The 22,906-nt window shown below is 48.3% G+C and overlaps 2 protein-coding genes across 2 annotated transcripts; both read left to right on the top strand.

Annotated features, from left to right (window-relative positions):
- The first annotated feature begins 2,816 nt into the window (after window positions 1–2,816).
- Window positions 2,817–22,879, top strand: LOC116573707 (interferon-induced protein with tetratricopeptide repeats 1B-like). The gene is made up of 2 exons (XM_032313971.1): window positions 2,817–2,904; window positions 20,646–22,879. The coding sequence occupies exons 1-2, from the start codon at window positions 2,876–2,878 to the stop codon at window positions 22,063–22,065; spliced, it is 1,449 nt and encodes a 482-aa protein (XP_032169862.1). The 5' UTR covers window positions 2,817–2,875; the 3' UTR covers window positions 22,066–22,879.
- Window positions 2,821–15,619, top strand: IFIT3 (interferon induced protein with tetratricopeptide repeats 3). Its single transcript, XM_032313969.1, has 2 exons — window positions 2,821–2,904; window positions 13,697–15,619. Exons 1-2 carry the CDS (start codon window positions 2,876–2,878, stop codon window positions 15,144–15,146), a joined length of 1,479 nt encoding a protein of 492 aa, XP_032169860.1. The 5' UTR covers window positions 2,821–2,875; the 3' UTR covers window positions 15,147–15,619.
- Window positions 22,880–22,906: the final 27 nt, after the last annotated feature.

Genomic DNA, 22,906 nt, shown 5'->3' with positions numbered 1-22,906 from the left:
AATAGCCAAGATATGGAAGCAACCTGAGTGTCCATCATTAGAGGAATGGATAAGGAAGATGTGTACCCGCACACACACGCACACACACACAGACGAATATCACATAGCCACAAAGAAGGATGAGATCATGCCACCCGAGACAACATGGATGGACCTAGAAGGTATTATGTGAAGTGAAATCATCAGACTTAGACAAATACCATATGATTTCACTCATAAGTGGAAACTTTAAAAAATGAACCAATGAGAAGTAGAATCGGGACTATCAACACAGAGAACAATTGATGAGATTGTCAGAGAGGAAGGAGGTAGGAGGTTGGGCCAAACAGGTGGCGGGGAGAGGGAGACACAGCCTCCACGTATGGAATGCCTAAGTCATGCGAATAAAAAGCAGAGCATAAGGAATACAGTCAGTGACTCAGTCATGTAAGTTAATGGGACACATGGAAGCCACACTTGTAAGCATAGCGGAATGTGTGCATTTGTCAAATCAGAGTTGTACATCTGAAACTAACGAATATTGTGTGTCAACTACACTAAAAAAAAGTTTTGGGGGTCCCTGGGTGGCTCAATCGGCTGAGTGGTTGACTTCTGACTTCGGCTCAGGTCATGATCTCGGGGCCGTGAGATCGAGCCCCACGTGAGGCTCTGCACTGGGCTTGGAGCCCAGTGCTCAATCTCTCTCTCTAGGAAAAAAAAAAAAAAAAAAGTTTTTGATTTTGAGAGAAAAGTCAATTGAATATGTCATGTTTACAAAATGCCTTGAAAGTAATACCTTGGTTGGCATATGATTCAATACTAGGGATTCAATACTACAGATAGTCAAGGTGACACACAAACACCATAACATTTATATTTTGTGTTTCCTCATTCTAGGTTTTTCACTAAATTTTTCTTTTCATTTTCAATAGAAAAACAAGTTATTTAAAAAACATTTTTCTTGTGTCTTGTACCTGTATGATTTTATTGTATTTGATGTTTTGTTTGTTTGTTTTCAAACAAGGTAAATAAAACGAAGTGTTCACCTGCAAGAAAAAAGCCGTTTCCTGGGACTTGCCCTAGATTTACGCTCAGATTCCTGGGAGTGCTTTTGATGAGGGAGCAAGAGGCTGGCTGAAGACAAAGCAAAAGCTGGCGCCTTGCACCCCCCACCTTTCATCCGCTCCCCTCCATACGTGTGGCATTCCTCAGGACCCCTGACTGCCATAAAATGATAAATAGTTAACTTGCAGAGATCACAGTCCTGCAAGGTAGGAGTCTCCCTTGGTTTGCAAATATCCTTGAGATTTACAACAAAGAAGTTACCTTATCAATAGCCCAATCTCCAAAGACACAGAACTCAGTTCCTCAAGCCTAATGTTACCCTCCCCTCCATAAAAACCGAAGGAGGTGGAAGTAGAAGGAAAAGTAAATAAAGTTAAATTTCTCCTAAACCTAAATCTTATTAACAAGGATGCTTGATAGCAGGAATGGAACATTCCACCAGACTTCCAATTGTCTTTACTCGATAACAACTAAGCCTTCAATATCCTGATAGTATTCTTTGCCCCAATAGCCCTTCTGAACCCCCTTTGTCCTCACCTACCCAACCATGGGGTATATAACATGCCCACCTTCACAACCCGGGGCAGCCGCATCTCTGCCTGCCCACGGGCGACTTCACCACGACAGACAATCCTTGTTCGCGCGCGAGGACGCCTCTTCACTGTCAGCGCTGGATTCAGCTGCCTCTACCTTTCGTAACTCCCATATACGTTCCTACCCTGATCAATATTGACCCGAGCAGGTAGGGACAGCTCTACGCCCCTATTCAGCACGAAGAAGTTACAGAAGATGAGACCTTCCACCTTCAACCACCTTAAATATTTAAGGGTCAAAATTGTTCAGGGGGGAATGATGAGGGAGCAAGAGGCTGGCTGAAGACAAAGCAAAAGCTGGCGCCTTGCACCCCCCCCTTTCATCCGCTCCCCTCCATATGTGTGGCATTCCTCAGGACCCCTGACCGCCATAAAACGATAAATAGTTAACTTGCAGAGATCACAGTCCTGCAAGGTAGGAGTCTCCCTTCGTTTGCAAATATCCTTGAGATTTACAACAAAGAAGTTACCTTATCAATAGCCCAATCTCCAAAGACACAGAACTCAGTTCCTCAAGCCTAATGTTACCCTCCCCTCCATAAAAACCGAAGGAGGTGGAAGTAGAAGGAAAAGTAAATAAAGTTAAATTTCTTCTAAACCTAAATCTTATTAACAAGGATCCTTGATAGCAGGAATGGAACATTCCACCAGACTTCCAATTGTCTTTACTCGATAACAACTAAGCCTTCAATATCCTGATAGTATTCTTTGCCCCAATAACCCTTCTGAACACCCCTTTGTCCTCACCTACCCAACCGTGGGGTATATAACATGCCCACCTTCACAACCCGGGGCAGCCGCATCTCTGCCTGCCCACGGGCCCTGTCCCCGTGCTCTAATAAATCACCTTTTGCACCAACGACGTCTTAAGAATTCTTTCTTTAGTCGTCGGCTCCGAGCCTCCTCACCCCACCGAACCTGACTTAGGTTCTGGGACTTCATCACTTTCACATTCTCTCCAACTGTAAGTTTCAGGGTCATGTTTCGAAAAGACATGCTTTGACTGAATCAGCCCAGATTTCCACATTAAGTTTTCTTTTCCTCCTCTTGCACTCAGTCAGTTTCACTTTCCATTTCCCCTCTCTGTCACTGAGGTCATCGCTCAGAAGCCGGGAGAAAACATCAGCTGAGGTCCCTTCACCACCCCCAAAGCCCTTATATAGCTCCTTCAGCATTGACTTCAGGCAGACGCTGAAATTTTCGGAAGAACGAATCAGCTGGGAGCTCTGCTTTTCAGAATGGAAGAGGAGCAGGTTGCAGACAAGAGGTCAGTGACAGGAACGCGTCAGCACCCTTGATCTTGCATCCAGCTTGTAAACCAAGCTTCTCGGTGCAGGCAGGGTCTGTGTGGTCGGGCTGCTCGCAGATGAAACATGCACTTTCTCTTTCTGTGTTTTTTTCTGGTGGACATACTCAGGCTCTCAGAACTTCTCGAAATGCTCCCCTAGCTAGCTGGGAGCCCAGACCAGCAGAAAGGTTTGGCAGGACTGTTAGACCCACTGCAGCACAGTCTGCAGAGTCAAAGTGTGACCTCGAGGGAATTACTCATTATGGGCTTTTGATGATTGTTTACTTTTATTTTTTATTTTTTTATTTTTTATTTATTTTCAGCATAACAGTATTCATTGTTTTTGCACCACACCCAGTGCTCCATGCAATCCGTGCCCTTTATAATACCCACCACCTGGCTTCCCCAACCTCCCACCCCCGCCCCTTCAAAACCCTCAAATTGTTTTTCAGAGTCCATAGTCTCTCATGGTTCACCTCCCCTTCTAATTTCCCCCAACTCCCTTCTCCTCTCTAACTCCCCATGTCCACCCATGCTATTTGTTATGCTCCACAAATAAGTGAAACCATATGATACTTGACTCTCTCTGCTTGACATATTTCACTCAGCATAATCTCTTCCAGTCCCGTCCATGTTGATACAAAAGTTGGGTATTCATCCTTTCTGATGGAGGCATAATACTCCGTAGTGTATGGAGTATTATGCCTCCATCAGAAAGATATCAGAAGATATCTTTCAGATATCATATCATATCAGAAGATATGTACCACATCTTCCTTATCCATTCGTCTGTTGAAGGGCATCTTGGTTCTTTCCACAGTTTGGCAACCGTGGCCATTGCTGCTAAAAACATTCCCTAGGACCCTGCAATTGCACTACTGGGTATTTACCCCAAAGATACAGATGTAGTGAAAAGAAGGGCCATCTCTACCCCAAAGTTTTTAGCAGATGATTGTTTACTTTGAAAGGACTAAGAGGTTAAAACCTTCTTGCCGTTTAAAAGGAAGCATTTCTTTTCAGCAGATATTAGTATAGCTGGAATTGGTAGTGCAAACTCAACTCCTTTTGTCCTGAAACGTATGATCAGTCTAAGGTGGGAAGTGGAAGAAACAATTCTTACAGATGGGCATTTTTCCAGAAATCTTATATAAAAACAAAACAAGAAGCTTAGGGTTTGTTTTCATTTCTGTGGTGAGAGCTGGGGAGCAGCAAGCAATCTCCCTTCAAAATATAATGACCTAATCTCTTTTTTAGTACTGATGTCATCTCTAGTGATGGAAAGCAGGTCAGTGGCTGCCCGGGGTGGTGGAGGCCAGTGGCCCTGGTCAGGAGGGCACACTGGGGAAACTTTGGGGATGGGATTGAGTCTCTAAGGAGCAAGTGTGGTGTCTGCTTGGGTGTATACATTGGTCCAAATTCATCAAACTATACACTTCAAATTTTATTGAATGCAAAGTATAGTCTTAGCAAACTTTTTTTTTTTTTAAAGATTTTATTTATTTATTTGAGAGAGAGAGACAGTGAGAGAGAGCATGAGCGAGGAGAAGGTCAGAGGGAGAAGCAGACTCCCCATGGAGCTGGGAGCCCGATGTGGGATTCGATCCTGCGATTCCGGGATCATGACCTGAGCCGAAGGCAGTCGTCCAACCAACTGAGCCACCCAGGCATCCCAAACTTTTTTTTTTAAATGCATGTAGACATGCTTAAATTCTGTCATCAGATAGAGCTGAGAGAAGAAGCTGTTCCCATCAAATACTCATGGGGAGGGAGGATCCCAGTGACCACTCAGGGAGTGAGGAAAGAAAGAGCAACACCCCACCCCCAAAAGGCTCTGCACGCTTGTACTTGGGGATGGGCTGCGTAAAGGAAAGTCACTGCCGAGTGCCTTTGGTTATGCTTTTCTGTCTCTATGAGTGGGGCTGATCAGAAAACATGACCCTGGCCAGTGCCTTGTTATCCAGTTTGCCCAAGAGGCTTTACAGAGGCCTGTGCTTGGGTGTGTCCAGAGCCCCTGACCGGAGGAAGCCTGGGGGGCCGGGGGCTCTGTGGACTCTGCTGGACTGATGCCCACATCAAGCTACCCTGTTCCCAGAGGCTGTATGGACAGGGCCCGGTGGAGCTGCTCCTCACCAGCAGGGCTTAAAATTGCCAAAGCAGCTGGGAGGGGGGGAACCCCTAGTTTCTGGGGGCTGGCTGATGGGCGCCCTCCTCTGCCCCCCGAAAAATTCACTTAGAACTAGGACACTCATATGCCGGCGATCGTGGCGGTCAGCAGTCGGTAGTGCTACTCTGTTAAGTCCTTTTCTTGTTCATATCATGTTCCCAGTAGCCCGAGGAAGGAAGAACTGTGATTTTTTATTAGCCCCATTTTCGAGATGAGCAAAATGAGGCTCAGAGGGTGAATTACTTGTCCAAGAGAGTAGGTGTCAGAGCTGGGTCATTAGTGCTAAGCGTCTGGCCGGAAGGGTGGAATGTCTTCAGGCTATTAATTATGCTCCTGTTGGAGAGAAGGGGCAGGGCCAGAAGGACTCAGCTCTCAAAGCCACACGGAGCCACAGCTTAGGAGAAGGAAAGGTGGACCTCCCCAGGGCGTGGTTTCCTATAATTTGGATGGAAGGAAAAAGGAAATTCATTCAGGAATAATTTGAATGTAAGGAAATGAGGCTTAGTAACATGATTTTAAGAAATATTCCAGAGCAGATCAGAGAGAGAATAGAAATCTGGGTGTCTTGCGGTCATTTTCCTCTGTTCTAGATTGCCTGACTCGTTGGTTGATACATTCTCTCTGACAAGTACATGGGAAACTGCTTTCCAAAATCCCTCTGGAACAGTGCTTCTCAAAATGGGGAACAGGGAGGGGCTTCTGCAGGTACAGAATTCCCAGGAGGCTTGTACAGATGCAGACCCCTGAGCCCAAGCCCACCCCCAGATTGCAACAGGTGCTCTGGGACTAGGGCCTGTTTCTAGAATGCCCTTTTCCAACCCCCCAAACAGTTTGTGTGGAACCCTGCTCCCAGCAGAGGGTGACCTCAGCTCTGACACATTCAATTTCAGCTTCTCCTTGGAGAGGACCTCCTCGATAGTGTGACATCAGGCTCATTGTCCTTTCCCATTTGACAAAAGCACAGACCTCAAGGCTAGCTACCCCAGGGGTGGGGTTGCGGGGGTAGGGAGGTAGCCTCTTCAGCATTTGCTTCCGATCCACCATCCACGAGCAGAAAATAAAATCAGCCCAGACCCCAGCTTTCCAGAACCGAGAGAAATAGCCATCATGAGGTAAATCTGCCCAACTTTTCTGAGAGGAAGTTGGAAATTTCCCACAAATCTTGTTCCTGCAAGCAGCTTCCCTGAATGATGCCGATTCGGTGTTTGCTTATGGATTAAATTCACATTGATCCCATTCCGTCATAAATCTACCTTAACAGTTCCAGCATTCTTATGTCTGTGGCCGGTTCTGATTTAAAGACACTGGGGGAAGTGCTCCCAGGGGAGCTGGACGGGGCAGGTGGGAAGGGGAGGAGTTGTTGCGAGAGCCCTGAGGGAGATCCTTCCGGCAAAATCCTGTTAAAAGGGCTGGGGCCTCCCTGCATCGTTACAGGAGGTCCTGACCCCTGTTTTGTCTCTTGTATGAAAAGACTGAGTCCGTGAGTTTTGTCTTGGTGGTTGTGGTTATTTCTAAAGTGTGCTTCCTTCTGTGCAAAGGTGCTGAGGCCCAAGTCTGAGCATGACACAGCTCTGGCTCATAACGAGGTTGCCCTTCCCTGGAAATCTACTCTTTCAGAACTGAGTAAATATGTCGAAGGGGAGGAAGAAATGCCGGCCCAAAATGCGCCCCTTTGGACTGGAGGTTACTTCGAGCCAAAGGCAATCAAGACCCAGCAGGCTCCAGAAAAACTTTGGCCTCTCCCTTAACCGCCTGACAGATAGACAGGCCTGCCCCCCAGAGGAGCTGTGCCCAGAGATAACTTTTTATCTGAAAGACTGGCCTGCACAGCAGGGCAAAGGCTGGTCACCAACGCTGTGTGCTCATCTTCCTGGGAATTCCTCCTCACTGCCTTGAAATCCCAGGCCCCCGTCCACTCCTCAGCTGAAGGTGGCCGCGAGCCCCAGCGGCCTGCCTTTAGGTTTTATACTTTTATGGGGCTCCTGCACATATGAAATTGAAGTTTTTCTCCCTGTTCATCTATCTTGGGTCAATTTAATTACTAGACTAGCCAAAGAACCTAGAACAGTTCTGAGTCTACCTGAGGCACCCTCTTCCTGACCTGCCATCATCCCCTGCGGACGAGGAGCAGGGAGAAAGTGTGCAGTATCTCCAACTGCAGCAGATGGCGGGTATCCCAGCCGAGCTGAGGGGGGGAAAAAAGTATTTAAAGAGGACCACGGGTATTTCACCTACACGAGAAATGCTCCTTGCACCATACTTATGTGCAAGTGCAAGACACCCAGAGTGGGTGGGGAGTGGGTGGCCCAGGAAGGACGTTGATACAAAGCATGGCTTGCCCACTGAAGGGGTGTTTGCGGGTAAGAACCTGGTGATTGGAAATCTCTGCCAAAAAGGGAAATCTTCCTGGAGCCTCGCTACTCCTGCTCACAGTGTGGTCTGAGTCTGACATCCCTGGAGGTTGTAAGAAAGGCAGCACCCCACCCCTGCCGATTTCAGATCTGCATTTGCACAAGGTCCTCGGGTGATTTGGTCCCTGTGCACATCAGAGGGGGAGCAGAACGGCTCTGGAGAGTTCCTTGGCTCACTTTCCAAAGTGATGGGCTCCCCAAGTGGTACCTGTTCTGACCAACTAATTGGGTATGAGACCTGCCTGTCCCTGCCCGCGGTCAGCGAGACCATAACCAGAGCCTCCCAAGTGACAAGCTGCCTCAGAAATGCCCTGGAAACTCCTGCTCTTATCATTCGGAGGTTAAGAGTCTCTTTCTGAACATTTCAAGGTTCTACTCTAGTGATGGCTTTGACTAGGCCTTGGAAAGAGAAGTGGCGTCTACACTGGGGTCTGTGGGTCCCGCCAAAGATGGTCACCGTGCAGGAAGATGGGAAAGAGAAGCAAGGGGTGTCAGTGGGTTAAATCTGGGCACTTCCTAAGGACTAGTACTGACGGTTTCACCTGCTTTCCTCCGCAAAACCTCATGGCTGCAGCTGGAGGCTGTGAGGAGTCTCTTCCTGGGCCACAGGGCCTGCCCCCTCCCCACGGTTTCTAGTATACGAAGGGAGGGAGGGAGGGTATTCAACTACCCTTGTTTTACGTGAACTTAGACGTTTTCTTTATCAAATTTCTGCAGCAGTCATCCTACCCAATTGCTTTGTTTTCCCCTTTAAATATCCAGATTTAATTATTGCTCAGTAATTTCACAAATTGCACACATAAACATATAAGGAACATTTAGAGCAACTTTCTAAAACACATATGAGCTAAACTGCTAAGTGAGAAAGGCTGACAAATGGGTATTGGTTTTTGTTTTGTTTTGTTTTTAAGATTTTATTTATTTGCAGAGAGAGACAAATCACAAGTAGGCAGAGGCAGGCAGAGGATGGAGGGGGAAGCAGGCTCCCGGCTGAGCAGAGAGCCGGATGCAGGGCTCGATTCCAGGACCCTGAGATCATGACCTGAGCCGAAAGCAGAGGCTTAACCCACTGAGTAACCCAAGTGCCCCTGGGTATTGGTTTTTAAAAAAGCAATAAGTAGGGGTGTATGAGTGGCTCAGTCGTTTGAGCATCTGACTCTTGGTTTTGGCTCAGCTCATGATCTCAGGGTTGTGGGATCGAGCCCTGCATTGGGCTCTGTGCTCAGTGGGAAGTCTGCTCGAGATTCTCTCTCTCCCTCTCCCTCTGCCCTTCCCCATACATGCTCTCTCTTTCTTTAAAATAAATAAATAAATCTTAGAAAAAAAAAAAAGATAAGATGCCTGATATGACTTCAGTCTTCTTAAGTTTTAAGATTTGCTTTGTGAACTAACATATGATCTATCCTAGAGAACGTCCCATGTGCACTTCAGAGGACAGTGTATTTGGCTGCTGTTGGCCAGAATGTTCTGTAAACATCTGAGTTCGTCTGATCTAAAGTGTTGTTTAAGTCCGATGTCTCCTCCTTCATTTTCTTTCTGGACGATCTCTCCACTGTTGACAAAGGGCACAGAAGTCCCTCCCTGCTGCCGTACTGCTGTCTGTCCCCTTCAGGTCTACCAGTATTTGCTTCACATAGTTCGGGGCTCATGTGTTGGGTGCATAAACATTTAAATATTCCATCCCATTCTCAGATCGACTGTTTTGTCATTACATCTTGACTTTGTTTCCCTCTTTGACTCGAAGTCTCTTTAGTCTGGTGTGAGTAGAGCCACCCCTGTTCCTGTCGGCTTGCCTGGAGCATTTGTGCGTCCGCCCACTTCAGTCCATGTGTGTCCTTGAAGCTTGAGGCAGCACAGTGTTCTTACATCCATTCAGCCCTTCTATGTCTTTCTATTGGAGAATTTAGTTCGTTTATATGTGAAGCAATTTTGGACAGCTATAGGCTTCCTATGGCCACTTTGTTCATGGTCTTCTGCCTGTTTTATAATCCCTTTGCTCCCTTTTTAGTCCCTTGCTCTCTCCCTCTATGATTTAATGCTTCCCTGTAGTAGTGGTAGCTTTGTGTCCTTTTCTCTCTACCTCATGGTGTATTTACTATAGGTTTTTTCTTTGATGTAACCATGAGGCTTAAATAAAACATCTTATATTTTCAGAGTCCAGAGTGCTCACCATTACACCATGGAACCACCAAACATCTTATATTTTCAACAGATTATTTTAAGGATGTAATTTAAGTTTGAAAGAGTCCTTTCTACTCCGCCCTCCCCCCACATTTTATGTTTCCGATGTCACAGTTTATATCTTTTTTACCTTGTCTTTACATTAACAAATTATGGTAGTTACAGTTATTTTCTAAAACCTTTGTATTTTAATCATTATACTACATTTGGAAGCAATTTACCTACCAAGGCATTAGTGTTTTAAGGCAGATCTCCTGGATGCCAGCTCTAAGTTTTATGTTTCTTCTTGTCAAGATACCAGGACTCCCATATACTTTGCTCCAAATCTTACTTCAGGGGGATATCAGGTATCAAATATCTAATCAACTTGGAAACCTACAGAGGAAGGTTTATGAAAAACCAACAGACCTTAGTTCCAGTTTTCAATAGACCTTATAATTATGAAGCCACTTATGTAGTGGCTATCTTCCTGAATAAACTGCCCTTTGTTACCATAAATGTCCTAGCATGGCCAGCTCAAGCACTGTGAAGGAGTGGTGTGATGGGATAACCCAACACGTTCCATCCTCTCAGTCTTCTGCTGGGGTCAGGAATGTAGAGTGAGTTTTTCTGCCTGTCCTACACTTCATGACATCTCCCAGAGCTTATATATGACAGAGTTGGAATATGTTTCATCTTGGAGAGAGAATCTTTATCAATAAGTGCTTAAAAATGTAGTCTGTTGGGGCACCTGGGGGGCTCAGATGGTTAAGCATCTGCCTTCAGCTCAGGTCATGATCTCAGGGTCCTGGGATCAAGCCCCGCATCGGGCTCTCTGCTCAGCGGGGAGCCTGCGTCTTCCACTGCCTCTGCCACTCCCCCTGTTGGTGCTCACTCTATCTCCTTTCTCAAATGAATAAATAAAATCTTTTTTTAAGAAGGTAGTCTGATAAGCTCTCTCTGGTTTACTGATATGTCAGCCTGCATCACCTCCACAGGGGGAAAAAAAAAAGAAAGAAAGAAAGAAGGAAAGAGTGTGATCCAACTGGCAAAGTGGCTCCTGGTTTTGTTGCGGCAAAGACCTCCAAAGTCTCCTGCCCTTCTCTAGGCTCACTGAGAAGTTGGATGAACACTCTCTACCAATCCTTAGAATGTTCAACCTATTATTTCCGGGCACCTATATCTATGGATACATTGTACTGATCTGAAATTGCTGCCTGCCTTCCTCTCTCTAAATGTCCTAACTGGGCAATCAGCACAGGTAACCAATGTCCAAACACGGAAATACCTTTATCACTTTATCAATTCCTTGATCTCATAACAGTTATAAATATATGTGTTCAGTGAGCATCTTTGTAACTTGCCCTTAATATTTATTCTCTAATAATTGCTACCCTGAGTTATGATCTGTAGTCCTTCACACAGGGCAGCTAGAATCACCAGATGAAGCCAGATTGGAAAACCCTAGAATGGAGACAAAAAGACATTGGCATTGCGGGGCTCTAGCCAGGGACCCAAGGAATGGAAAAGATTGCCAAGAACAGAGGCCCACACCTGAAAGGCTGTCTAGAGAGACAGCAGCCTCCCCCTCTTCCCTGGGCTTGGCTCGATTCCCTCACCTCTGCGTCTCTCACTATAAAGCATTTTGGCTGCAACCACATCGGGTCAGCAATGGCTCAGCTAGGACTTACTGGAGAGACAGAAGCAGCTAGAACAGAGCACTCGCAGCCATGCGTGTGGGCTGGTGCTGGTCCACATGGGAAACTGCAAATAAAGTCAGCAGCTCCTCACTGAGTAAAATTGTATTTTGACTAAAGGACTTCCCTTGATTCTGATTTTATCTTTCTTCCTTCTTCAGTAAAGATAAAAATGCTTCTTTTCTTCCTCTTTGTTTTAATACAGTATTGGTAAGCATAGGTGGTTGGTGTCTTTGGGGTTACGTTTTCCCCCCAGTGAGTTGGCAACTCTATTTGGCTCATAACTTTTTTCTGATACTGTGCTACTCCGTGGAATCTGAGACTATGGACAATAACTGGGTTTCATGATTTCTGGAAGTTCTTTCTGAGCTCATGGAATCTACTGGTAGGAAGAAGGAACACAAACTCAGTAAAACACCCACCTAAGCCCCCAGGCAAATATCGACATGAGAACACACTTTAAGAACTCCATAACTTATTGAACTGAATAAGGCAAATGATCTCCCTTGATCTTCCAAACAAACAGTTTTGTTTGTTTCTCAAAATACATTGGTTCTGTCTGGGGATCTGGCCTGTGTCAGGGATTTTGTCTCAGTGAGGCTGACCCCGAGCCTCCGGGGGATCTGTGTGTGTGATACAGGGAGAAGTTGGAGCAGCTGAAGGGAAAGATTTGGTCGCACAGCATGGTAGCAAACACCCCTGGGCTTTCGATTCTTTACGTGGCTCCTTCAAACCAGTGTGGGAGCTCATAGGCCGAAGAGGGCCAGGATATCTAACCTTGATTGCTCTTAGCATCCTTTTAAACTAACCAAGTGATGCAAAGGCATAGCCCTGGAAAGGGTCATAGGATGGCTGAATCAACCTTGCCCAGAATGCGAGGACTCAGCCTGACTTCCAGTGGAGCAGAGCAAGAGATCCCAGCTCCTGTCCTCTCATCCATGTCTGCCCACACGGTGGAGGCACCTGCTCCATGGATTCTTGTAGAGACCACAGCCAGAGGAGATGAAGCCAGGAAGCAAGAGGGAGGGTACCTCCTCTTCTGTCTAGAAAAATGTAGGGTGTGGAGTACACAGGGCTCACCAGAGAAACAGAACTGGTAGGAGATACATATACATACATAGAAGTTGCTGGGTGATGCCAGGCCCCACCCACCAAGGCTGCGGACAGGTAGCAGGCATTTGCTAAAGGGAGTTGTTCCAGGTTCTTCCCTGTGTTTGCTCACCGAGAAGTAGACAACTCTGAGCACCATAATAGAGGAAATTCAGTCAGCCCACTCCAGAGCTCAGGCTTCACTAAGGGCTTTTAGTTCAGGTTCTACTTGAAGATTAAGACAGGATGGACTCCGGGATGGAGAACACTTGGCTGTGCTGCCACCAGCTCAGCCTTGCCCCGGAGCCGTCAACTTTGATCAGATAGAAAGTAGGCAGGTACAAATAGTGAACTCACAGCATTTGACCTCAACTGGTTTTTCTGTCACCTTGTATATTTGTCAACAGCAGAACCAAACTGCATCTTCACGGCTTTATTCCCATTTCTTGCAAGGGAGGAGCCTTTATACAATTGGACATAGTTTTTTGTTTCCCTCACTGAGAATTTTAACCCTCTTTTTAAGCATTCTACAATAACTTCTAAGCATACTTATTTTTACCTACTTTTTTTCCTACTCTCCAGTAAAATCAAGCTTAAGATAAAGATCCTCACCTACTGCTGCTTTAAAAAATATGTATGTGTGTATATAGTACATATACATTGTATACTATATATAAAATGTATATATATTTTGGAAAAGAGACAGATTTATGATCAGAAATTGACTCACACGATATGGAAGCTGAGGCTCATAACCATGGGCCACGGGCCACAAGCTACAGACCCAGGAGAGAGCAGGAGCATGATTCCAGTCAGAGTCCAAAGGCCTGAGACCTGGAGGGATAAAGCCAGAGGCTCCGGTCCGAGTCTGAACACCTGAGAACCAGGAACGCCAACAACATAAGCTCCAGTCCAGGGAGAGGAGAAGGCCAGTGTCCAGCTCACACAGACAGACAGACAGACAGACAGACAGACAGACAGAATTCACACTTCCTCTGCCTCTGGGTTGGACTGGGGCCCTCAGCAGACACAGGAGGCCCGTCCACACCAGGGGAGGGCGGTCTGCTTTCCCCGCCCACCCAGTCAGCGGCTCATCTCTCCTGGGGACACCGTCACACACACCCAGACCTATCGTTTAACGAGAGCTCGGGCACCTCACAGCCTGGCGAGCTGACACAAGCTGTCACCGCGTCCCAGGTGCGGTGCCTCGCAGGTGCGTGTCCCAGTGACCGTGTTTATTTTCTCCACAGTGAGGTCAATAAGGATTCTCTGGAGAAAACCCTTGCACAGCTGAAATGCCATTTCACGTGGAACTTACCTAAGGAAGATGGTGTCTTAGGCGATCTAGAAGATAGAGTGTGTCACCAGATCGAATCGGTAAACGCTGAGTGCAAAGCTACGATGTACAACTTCTTGGCCTACATAAAACACCTGCGTGGTCACCACGAGGCGGCGCTGGAGAGCCTGCGGCGGGCGGAGGAGCTGATCCGGCGCGAGCACCCGGAGCAAGCGGACACCAGAAGTCTGGTCACCTGGGGCAACTTCGCCTGGGTCTCCTACCGCCTGGGCAGACACGCAGACGCGCAGATGTATGTGGACAAGGTGAGACGAGTCTGCGAGAAGTTTTCAAACCCATATAGTGTGGAGTGTCCCGAGCTTGACTGCGAAGAAGGGTGGACATGGCTGAAGTGTGGAGCACAGCACAGCGAGAGGGCCAAGGTGTGTTTTGAGAAAGCTCTGGAGGAGAAGCCCAACAACCCGGAATTCTCTTCAGGGCTGGCCATCGCCACGTACTGTCTGGATAATAAACCACAGAAGCCGTGCTCCGTGGACGCTCTGAAGCAGGCCCTGGAGCTGAATCCCGACAATCAGTACGTCAAGGTGCTCTTGGCTTTGAAGTTGCAGAAGATGAATGAAGAAGCTGAGGGCGAGCGGTTGGTCCTGGAGGCCCTGACCCTGGAGGACACGCCTTGCCAAGCAGATGTCCTTCGCAGTGCAGCCACGTTTTATCAAAAAAAAGGTGATCTAGACAAAGCTATCGAACTGTTTCTAAAGGCATCGAAATCCATTCCAAACGATGGTTACCTCTGTCACCAGATTGCGTGCTGCTATAGGGCAAAGGTCAAACAAATTCAGAATACAGGAGAATCCGAAGCTAGTAGGAATGGAGAGAAGATTGGAGAACTAAAGAAGTGTGCTATTGACTATGTGATTAAAGCTATTGAGAAGGGAGTAGATCCGCTGTATGCATATTCTGATGAGCTCCTGGAAACAGAAGACTACCATCAGCTAGCTTGCAGTAAGGAGCTCCCCGGCACCCAGAGGCAACAACCCCCCCAGCACTATCACAGCTTTCAGGGGAATCATGCGAAGTCTGAAGACACTGCTACCCAACGTGATTTTGAGGGTTTGCCCACAAGTGCAAAATCATCGGAGGAAGGAAAGACAAAATACTCACCACAGAACTTGGCTGGAAATCAGCCTCTGCAAAATGCACCGAATTCTTGGTATCTCCAAGGATTAATCCACAAGCTGAATGGAGAGCTGCTGCAGGCAGCCGAATGTTACGAGAAGGAGCTGGGCTACCTGTTAAGGAGCAGCCCCACAGGCATAAGCAGCTTTTTCCTGCCGCTGGCTGAGCTTGAAGAAGGCGGTGAGGCCTCGGGCACAACCCCACTCCCAGAGCTCCTGAAAGCCTGAGCTGAAAGGCAGCGGAGGGCCAGGAGCACAGACAGGGAACCCGGGACGCCCCGGGATGGCTTTAGGGTATATTTGTAGGGTTGCTTCCTCGTATCTGCTTCCCATTTCCATCTCAGCCACACACACTCCTCTAGCCTGTGGGCCTAACAGTGAAATCACCTATGGACACAGGGCTTCCGGCCTGCCTGGGGCTGGCTGTTTCTCAGTTCGTGCTCTGCTCATCAGCTCTCCCTGCTCTGACCTCCTCACCGAGACTCGCCGCGGGGGCTGCCTGCCAATGGCTCTCCTGGCCTCTGGCCCACTGCCATCTCACCTTCTGGAGCCCCTGAAAGACCACCTTTGGACTAACCCTAGACTATTCCTTGTCTTCCTCTTGGCTTTAGCCCTGTGTTTATATACATTCTCTATCGCAATACTCCAGTAAATACGTGTTCCTGATGGTGATGTTATAATAAATTTTTTTAAAATTTCAACTCAGAATTGAAGTAAGTGTGTGGTTTGCATGTGTGACTAAGGGTGATACTCCTCTCCCAAGTTTCTCTTCAGGACAGTATGTAGGGACAGTGGATAAATGATACAGTCGTACCGTACTATTTTCAGCATGCCCGGGGTAGGTCTGAGGAGCTGGCCTGCCCTTGAGCCTGTTCCAGGCCAGGCGCTGAGCCCAGGGCCCAGTCAGCAGCTGCTGCTACTGAACAGGGTGGTTCTTCACCCAGAAATATGTGGGCAGTGGCCTCCCTGACTGTGTGTAAGAGGCACTAGTACGAGGCTGGAGGGAACCAAAGATCTTCACCCTCCTGAGTGAATGAAAATATTCGAATAGTCACCTCCCAGCTGGGAAGCCCATAGTGTCGTCCTCCATGCAGCAACCGTCTGGCTCTTCTCACCCACTCCAAGTCCTGCATTCGTACACTTTCCTTGTGGTCTCATCCGATTACCTGTGTGCAGAGGAAGACTGTTGGCTATGCCAGTACCCAGACAAGACAGAGGGCCTGGCATTCCCGTCTCCTTTGTGAGTGGAGGGTCAGAAACTTGACTCTTTCCTCATGCAGAAGGGGAATTCTGGGAAGGTGTTTCAAAAGCTACATTGGCTATAAGAGCAGCAGACTTCAGTGAGGCGCCCCCCCCCCCACCAGCCCCAAATTGTCTGCTGGTCCCGCAAAGCTGGGGGTGCAGCTGGGTGCCCAGCACTGAACTGTTGACGCCTGGCCAGCCTTGGCCTGGAGTAGCACTGCCTCTTGTGTCCAGTTCCAGAGGAGTGGGCTGGGCCCAAATACAGACTATTGCCATGGAAACCAACATTGAGAGTGTGGAAGAGCATGGGGTCAGGGGCAAGGTGGGGACTGGCTACCGCTACCGCTGGGGGGCAGTGTGATGTGGAGTGGCCCGCCATATGCAAACACACATGCTCAACGTGGTTTCCCCAGCAGGGGTTTCCACCCAGGCTGTCCTTCTATGCTCCGAGTCCCATCCGCCTCTAGACAGTGTTGAGGCTCCCAGACTTTCTATTGACTGGTCCCGACCTACACATGTAAACTGTGATGTATTTTGCTGCTGGACAACTTTATTGAAAAGATGCCTCTCCATCTACCATCTACCATTGTCTGAGGGAACACCCCCAGTCCACTCTTTCTGGTGTGTGAGCCTGACCTCACACAACTCTACCCCTGGAGACCCAGAGGGAGTAACATAAACTGTTGGTTTCCACTGACATCCTCTCTTCCTTACTACCTGGGGCCATACCCAACCTCACCCAGCTAGGAACCCAGTGGGGATTTTGAGCTCCGAGACCCAAACCATTTTGCCACCGAGGCTGTGGGGCAGGCTCGACTGGTGACCACACAGCATGTCCCGGCAGATTCCTGGGCTGTCCACGAAAGAGACAATTGGAGGAGCGCGGGGGTGGGGGGTGTCAGTCTCCCCAGGGGAAACCATGGGCTCCTCCCCTCAAGCTTACCAGCTCCGGGGAGGCAGAGACTCTAAGTCCTCTGCTCACAACTGTATGCCCGTCCCCAGCCCCATAGTGCCTGGAATAAACAAGGCTCTCAAAAAATTTTTTAAGAATATAGGAACACGTTGTCTCCACTGAGAACTATGACACTGCCATTATCATCAGCTCAGGGATCACATCTTCCACAACAACTTCCCTGAATCCTAGAGGAGGGTGCTGGGAAGAGAAAATAGTAAGTGTCCTAAGCTATAAAATAGTAACAATGAAACAAGTGCGGGTTGACGTGCTGGCCTCTGAACTACTTTCCAGGATCTGTGCTCAGCCCGTTGCTAGCATCTAAATCTGGTGTGGAAGATAGGAGGCTCAGAAAGGTTGGCTAACTTGCCCGAGGCCACACAGCTAGGGAGAGGTCTGACTGGCACTCGAGCCTGTAACTGTATGAAACCAAAGCACTCTGCTCCCGTGTATTTCTGTGCATTCTGAGATGCTATGTCCTGATTCTGCTGGCACAAGCTGAGAGGTTTCAGGCTCTGCTACAAGGGCAGCTCAGAGCCCCGATTTGTAGATTTCTACTAGACTCTTTGCCTGTCATTTTCTCCGCTTAATCCAAACTCCCCGTCCTTACATTGACTCCCGTGTGTGATTCCTGAGTGTTCTGGCTTTCCATCTTCCTCCTCCTTCTCACCGTGTTTTGCAATCTAGTCTCGGGTTTTTAAATTCATCCTGATCCGGCCAATTCACAGGACCTGACAGTGGTAATGCTCCTCAAGCTACATGCAGAGAAATTTAGAATTATGTCCGTGCCGGGCTGGAACAGCCCCTCCAGAACACCAGCAGCTGACATGGGGAGCCCCATTTTGTCAAAGTCAGGCCTGGACGCCAAAGATCTCTTCAGCTCTCAGGAAATACTAGCCTTGGCCTCTAGGATTTTCCTCTGTGGTTCATCTTTGGTTCATTCTCATAGGAAATTGGGAAAGGTGGAGAGAGACTCACACTCAGCAATTCTTGACCTGTCTTCCCTGTCCTTTGCTCCGCTGGATGGAATTACCATTCTCTTATAGGCTGCTACATTGTGTTTTCCAATGAGAATACTAGGAAGTTGGCATCAGGAGTCCCCAAGACACACCTCTGGGTCTGGTGATTCACTAGAAGGACTCACAGGACTCAACATACAATCCTGCTCGTGCATTAGACTTATTACAACAAAAACAAACTCAGCACAGGGAAAGAGAACATGGCGGTGAAGGCAAGAGAAACTCAGGCACAAATTCCCCAGAGTTCTGTCCCAGTAGAATCCTGCAGGATGTGCTTAATCCCTCCAGCATTGAATGTGACCACACCTCTCAAGCTAGTTGGAGCCTCAGTGCCTAAGTGTTTTACTGGGGACCCATCACACGGGCACCCTCTGCTTATTAGCACATATCAAAATTCCAGCTCCCAGGTGGAAAGTAGGTGTCAGCATTAACCACATTTTGCGCATGAACATTTTGGGCATGGTAAGCCAAACTAACCAGTTAGGGAATGGTGGGAACATTCCAAAAATCCAAGTTGCCAGATGCCACCCAAGGGCAAACCTCGCAGGAGGGCCTTTCTAAGGATCGTAGTCTAGGCCTGATGTGTCAGCTCTTTCCTGCAGCCCCTCCGCTTGGTGTCTGCCTCCAATGACTGCACAGCCACCAGGTACCACGGGTACCTACCCCTTCGTCCTTCCTTTTCCCAAACAGTGGTCTCACCATGTTCTGGTGAGTGAGGGTCCTTCAAGCATGGAGTGAGGGGACCCACGACCCCCCTCAGGTTTGCCAATATGCTAAAAAGACTCTCGTGCTCAGCACGGTGTCGGAATCGAGTTTTACGACAGTGTAAGGGAGGAGAGGAAATCTTTTTCCCCTACACTCCTGGCCTATCATCCTACCAATTAGGCTGACAAGAGAAAGACCAGCAAGAGAAAAACAGCTGTCTATTAACTGGGACATCCGCCAGTACACCTGGGGGAGCTCAGGGATATGTCACTCAAAGGGGTGGCTGGAAGTGAGCTTATATAGTGCAGGCGAGCAAACGTCTTTCTCCTTCGAACCCACTTTCAGTGGCTGGGCCCATGAATCCAACCGATCAGAGCCAGGTGAACAAGAGAAAAAATAGTTTGAATTATATATGTCAATGGATTTTTCCTCTCTCTTCATTTTTCTTAAGGGTTTGTTTATTTGAGAGAGAGCGTGCACAAGCCTGGGGTGGGGGCAGAGGGACAAGCAGACTCCCTGCTGAGCACGGAGCCAGACATGACATGGGGGTCCTGAGATCATACCTAAGCAAACTCAGATATCCCCCTCCACATAAAGCAATGTTTGGCTGAAAGCCACTCTTCCCTTTAAGTGAACGTCTGCTTCCACTGTGGGCCCTCTTGGCCCTGGTTCCCTTCCTTCTGCCCCCTGGGTACTCCCACTCTCCATTTCCATGCTCCCATTTTGCTAAAAGAGCTTTACTGCTACTTCTATCATCAGAGCATACTTAGGGAGTGGGACTGGGATTCTCTATATATGGGCAGTCTTGAGACGTGCTGAGTTTGGAAGGAACACATAGATCTAAACCATTTCCTGTGCTTATAAGATGTTAAGAGGGCCTACATTGTTCCAGGAACTAGGAATGGGCAGATGCGGTCTACTGCAAATTGCCCAAGTCCCACCCTGGATGAGAGATAGAAAGATGTCTTAAACTCATCCAGAGAGAGATCTTATACTATGTTCCTTCTGAAGCATACACTTTTCCTAAAAAAAAAAAAAAACAAAAAAACACACAAAAAACCTTTATACTAGAATGCATGAAATAGACACATTTCCTGTTCGATATTCTTTTTCTGGGTAATCCTTCTTGTCTATATAACCTTCAACTTAAAAAATGTCAGGACACCCCTCTGTGTGCTGAAGCCACAATGTAGAAGTTCCTTGAAGAGAAAGAAGAGAGAGCCCCCACCTCTGGGAGCCACCCCACACCATCAGCCAGGCCCTGGTGCTGCTGGACAGAGACCCACAGCAGGAACCCGAGTCCTTCCACAGCACCTTCGCATGACCTCAACACTAGACTGGGAACCCTGATGCCAGGACAGATCACGACGACCAGGCCACTCCACAAACATGTCTGAATGCAGACAAAAATATGAAGGCCCTCCAGCAGGGTCCAAAAATGGCCCAACACAAGGGGACGCTGTCTCCACTTCTCTTCAGATGGCCTTAGGGATGTATCGCAATGTTGAGAGGGGGCAGAGGGACAGAAGGGTTTTGTAGTGTTGAGGGTGGGGCTAAAATGATGTTGATATTAGCAGAGTTAACCTCTTTCAAGTTGCTTCTAGAGAACACATACCCTACCTGCTGGCACCATGAAGGAATTAGCATTTCCTCAGGTTTTCATGTCAATGACCACAGAAGCCAGAGAGGCAACAGATACTGGGAAGGAAAGAACAGTGGGGGTGGTATTTGACCAGTCAAAGTGATGGCTTCGTTTCCATTACACTGAGCGCTCCTAAAGTTGCAAATAATTGTCCTCTATGTTTTCAGTGACAAATGCGAAGGGAATCTCCTTGAAGAGAGCCTGGTTCAGCTGAGATGTCACTTCACATGGGAGTTGCTAGTGGAAGCCACCGAGCTGCCCGATTTAGAAAACAGGATCTTGGATGAGATTGATTTCCTGGACACCAGATACAATGTGGGGATCCACAACCTGCTGGCCTACGTGAAACACCTCAAGGGCCAGAACCAGGAAGCCCTGGGGAGCCTGCAGGAAGCCGAAGCCTTGATCCGGCAGGAACAGACCGCCCAGTCAGAGGCGAGAAGCCTGGTCACGTGGGGCAACTACGCCTGGCTGCATCACCGCATGGGCAGGCCGCAGGAAGCCCAGGCTTACCTGGACAAGGTGGAGGACGCCTGCAAGAAGCTCGGGGCTTCCTCCCGCTACAGAGTGCAGTGTCCCCAGATGGACTGCGAGGAGGGGTGGGCCTTGCTGAAATGCGGAGGGAAGAACTATGAACGGGCCAAGGCCTGCTTTGAGAAGGCTCTGGCAGTGGACCCAGAGAACCCTGAATTCAGCACTGGGTATGCGATCTCCACCTACCGCCTAGACGGCTTTAACAAAGCAACACAGGTTAGCGAAGCGTTTTGTCTGCAGCCCCTGAGAGAGGCCATCAGGCTAAACCCAGAAGATGCGTATGTTAAGGCTCTCCTTGCCCTGAAGCTCCAGGACATAGGCCAAGAAGCCGAAGGAGAAAAGTACATAGAAGAAGCACTAGGCAACATGTCCTCGCAGACCTACGTCTTCCGGTATGCGGCCAAGTTTTACCGAAGAAAAGGCTGTCTGGATAAAGCTCTTTGGCTCCTAAAAATGGCCCTGCGGGCCACCCCGTCCTCTGCCTTCCTGCATCACCAGGTAGGGCTTTGCTACAGGGCACAGGTGATCGCAATCAAGAGAGCTGCCAACTGGCAGCCCAGGGGACAGGACAGAGAAAATGTCCGCAGGTTGGTTCACTTGGCTATAGGTGAAATTCAAAAGGCTTTGGCGATAAAGCCCACATTTGAGTTGGCTTACATCGACCTGGCTGATCTGTATGCAGAAATAGGCCGATACGCAGAGGCGGAAGACACTTTTCAGAAAGTGCTGTGCAGGGCGAACACCAACGATCAACTACAGCAAGTGATTCATTACCACTACGGCCTTTTCCAAGAGCTTCACAAGAGATCTATAGATAACGCAATCACCCATTATTTAAAAGGTCTCAAAATCAACACAGCTTCCTACACCAGCGAAAAGATTCTCACTGCCTTAGAGAAGCTGGCAAAGAGATGTGTTCGTCAGGATGTCCGTGTGGTGGAAAGTTTGAGCATCCTTGGATTCATCCACAAATTGAAAGGGGAAGTGAGCGAAGCCCTGCAGTGTTACGAGAAGGCTCTCAGGCTGGCTGCCGACTTCAACGCTGCCAGTTGAACTGGAGGTCACCGTTACCTGTTTAATGTGTTCATAGGAAATAGAACAAACATTTTTGCTGATCGCCACTTTCAGAAACCTAGAACATCCTGAAATACAGAACAGTTGATAGAACACAGACTCAGCTGCCTGCTGACTCCCCTCTTTCTTCCTCCCTAACCCCCTCTCCCCCTTCTTTCCCCTTCCGTCCCTGTGCCTTTGAAAGGAGCATCCATTCTTCTGTAACCCACCCCTGTACTCATTGGCCAAGGCTGATGAATGCTGCTTGGGGCACCTGTGACCTGCTAGACCAACAAGAGCCCTTTTCCTTCTGGCTTTGCATTTGGAACGAGCAGCTTCCATCCTCAGTCTGCCTGGTCTCCTGCACAGAGGAGTCTTAAACAGGGAAGATTTCAGTCCCTCCTCGGCCTGCACACCGGTCACATGCCGGTGTACCTGCGTGCGCACTCCCGTGTATCTGCAGACACGCACACACAGGACACCCATGCATCCATCCAAAGACCCTCCTGTGGCTTGGTTCACACACTCAAGGCGTGAATTCCCGGAGACTGTGATCCTGAACCACGGGCAGAGGCTGCTCCTGTGCACATGCCTCACGCATCTCTCTCCACACACGCTGACTCCAGAGCTCACACAGGCACACTCCTGCGTATTGGTGCATGTATGCATTCTGTATCTGGAAGATATCCGACCATCCACTCAGAAGTTAAAAAGCATAGAAAACAGAAAACAAAAACAGAAAGGATTTCTTTTTCATCATGGCCAGGGGTGCTGACCTACCAGATCTGAAGGCAAAGCGAAAGAGCAAAGATGAGAAAGAAAAAAGGAGAAGGGACTGCAG

This window comes from Mustela erminea, chromosome 14 (assembly GCF_009829155.1).
Source record: "Mustela erminea isolate mMusErm1 chromosome 14, mMusErm1.Pri, whole genome shotgun sequence".
NCBI classification, from domain to species: domain Eukaryota; kingdom Metazoa; phylum Chordata; class Mammalia; order Carnivora; family Mustelidae; genus Mustela; species Mustela erminea.
The sequence above is the reverse complement of the archived record's forward strand: the minus strand, read 5'-3'. Positions and strand labels throughout refer to the sequence as shown.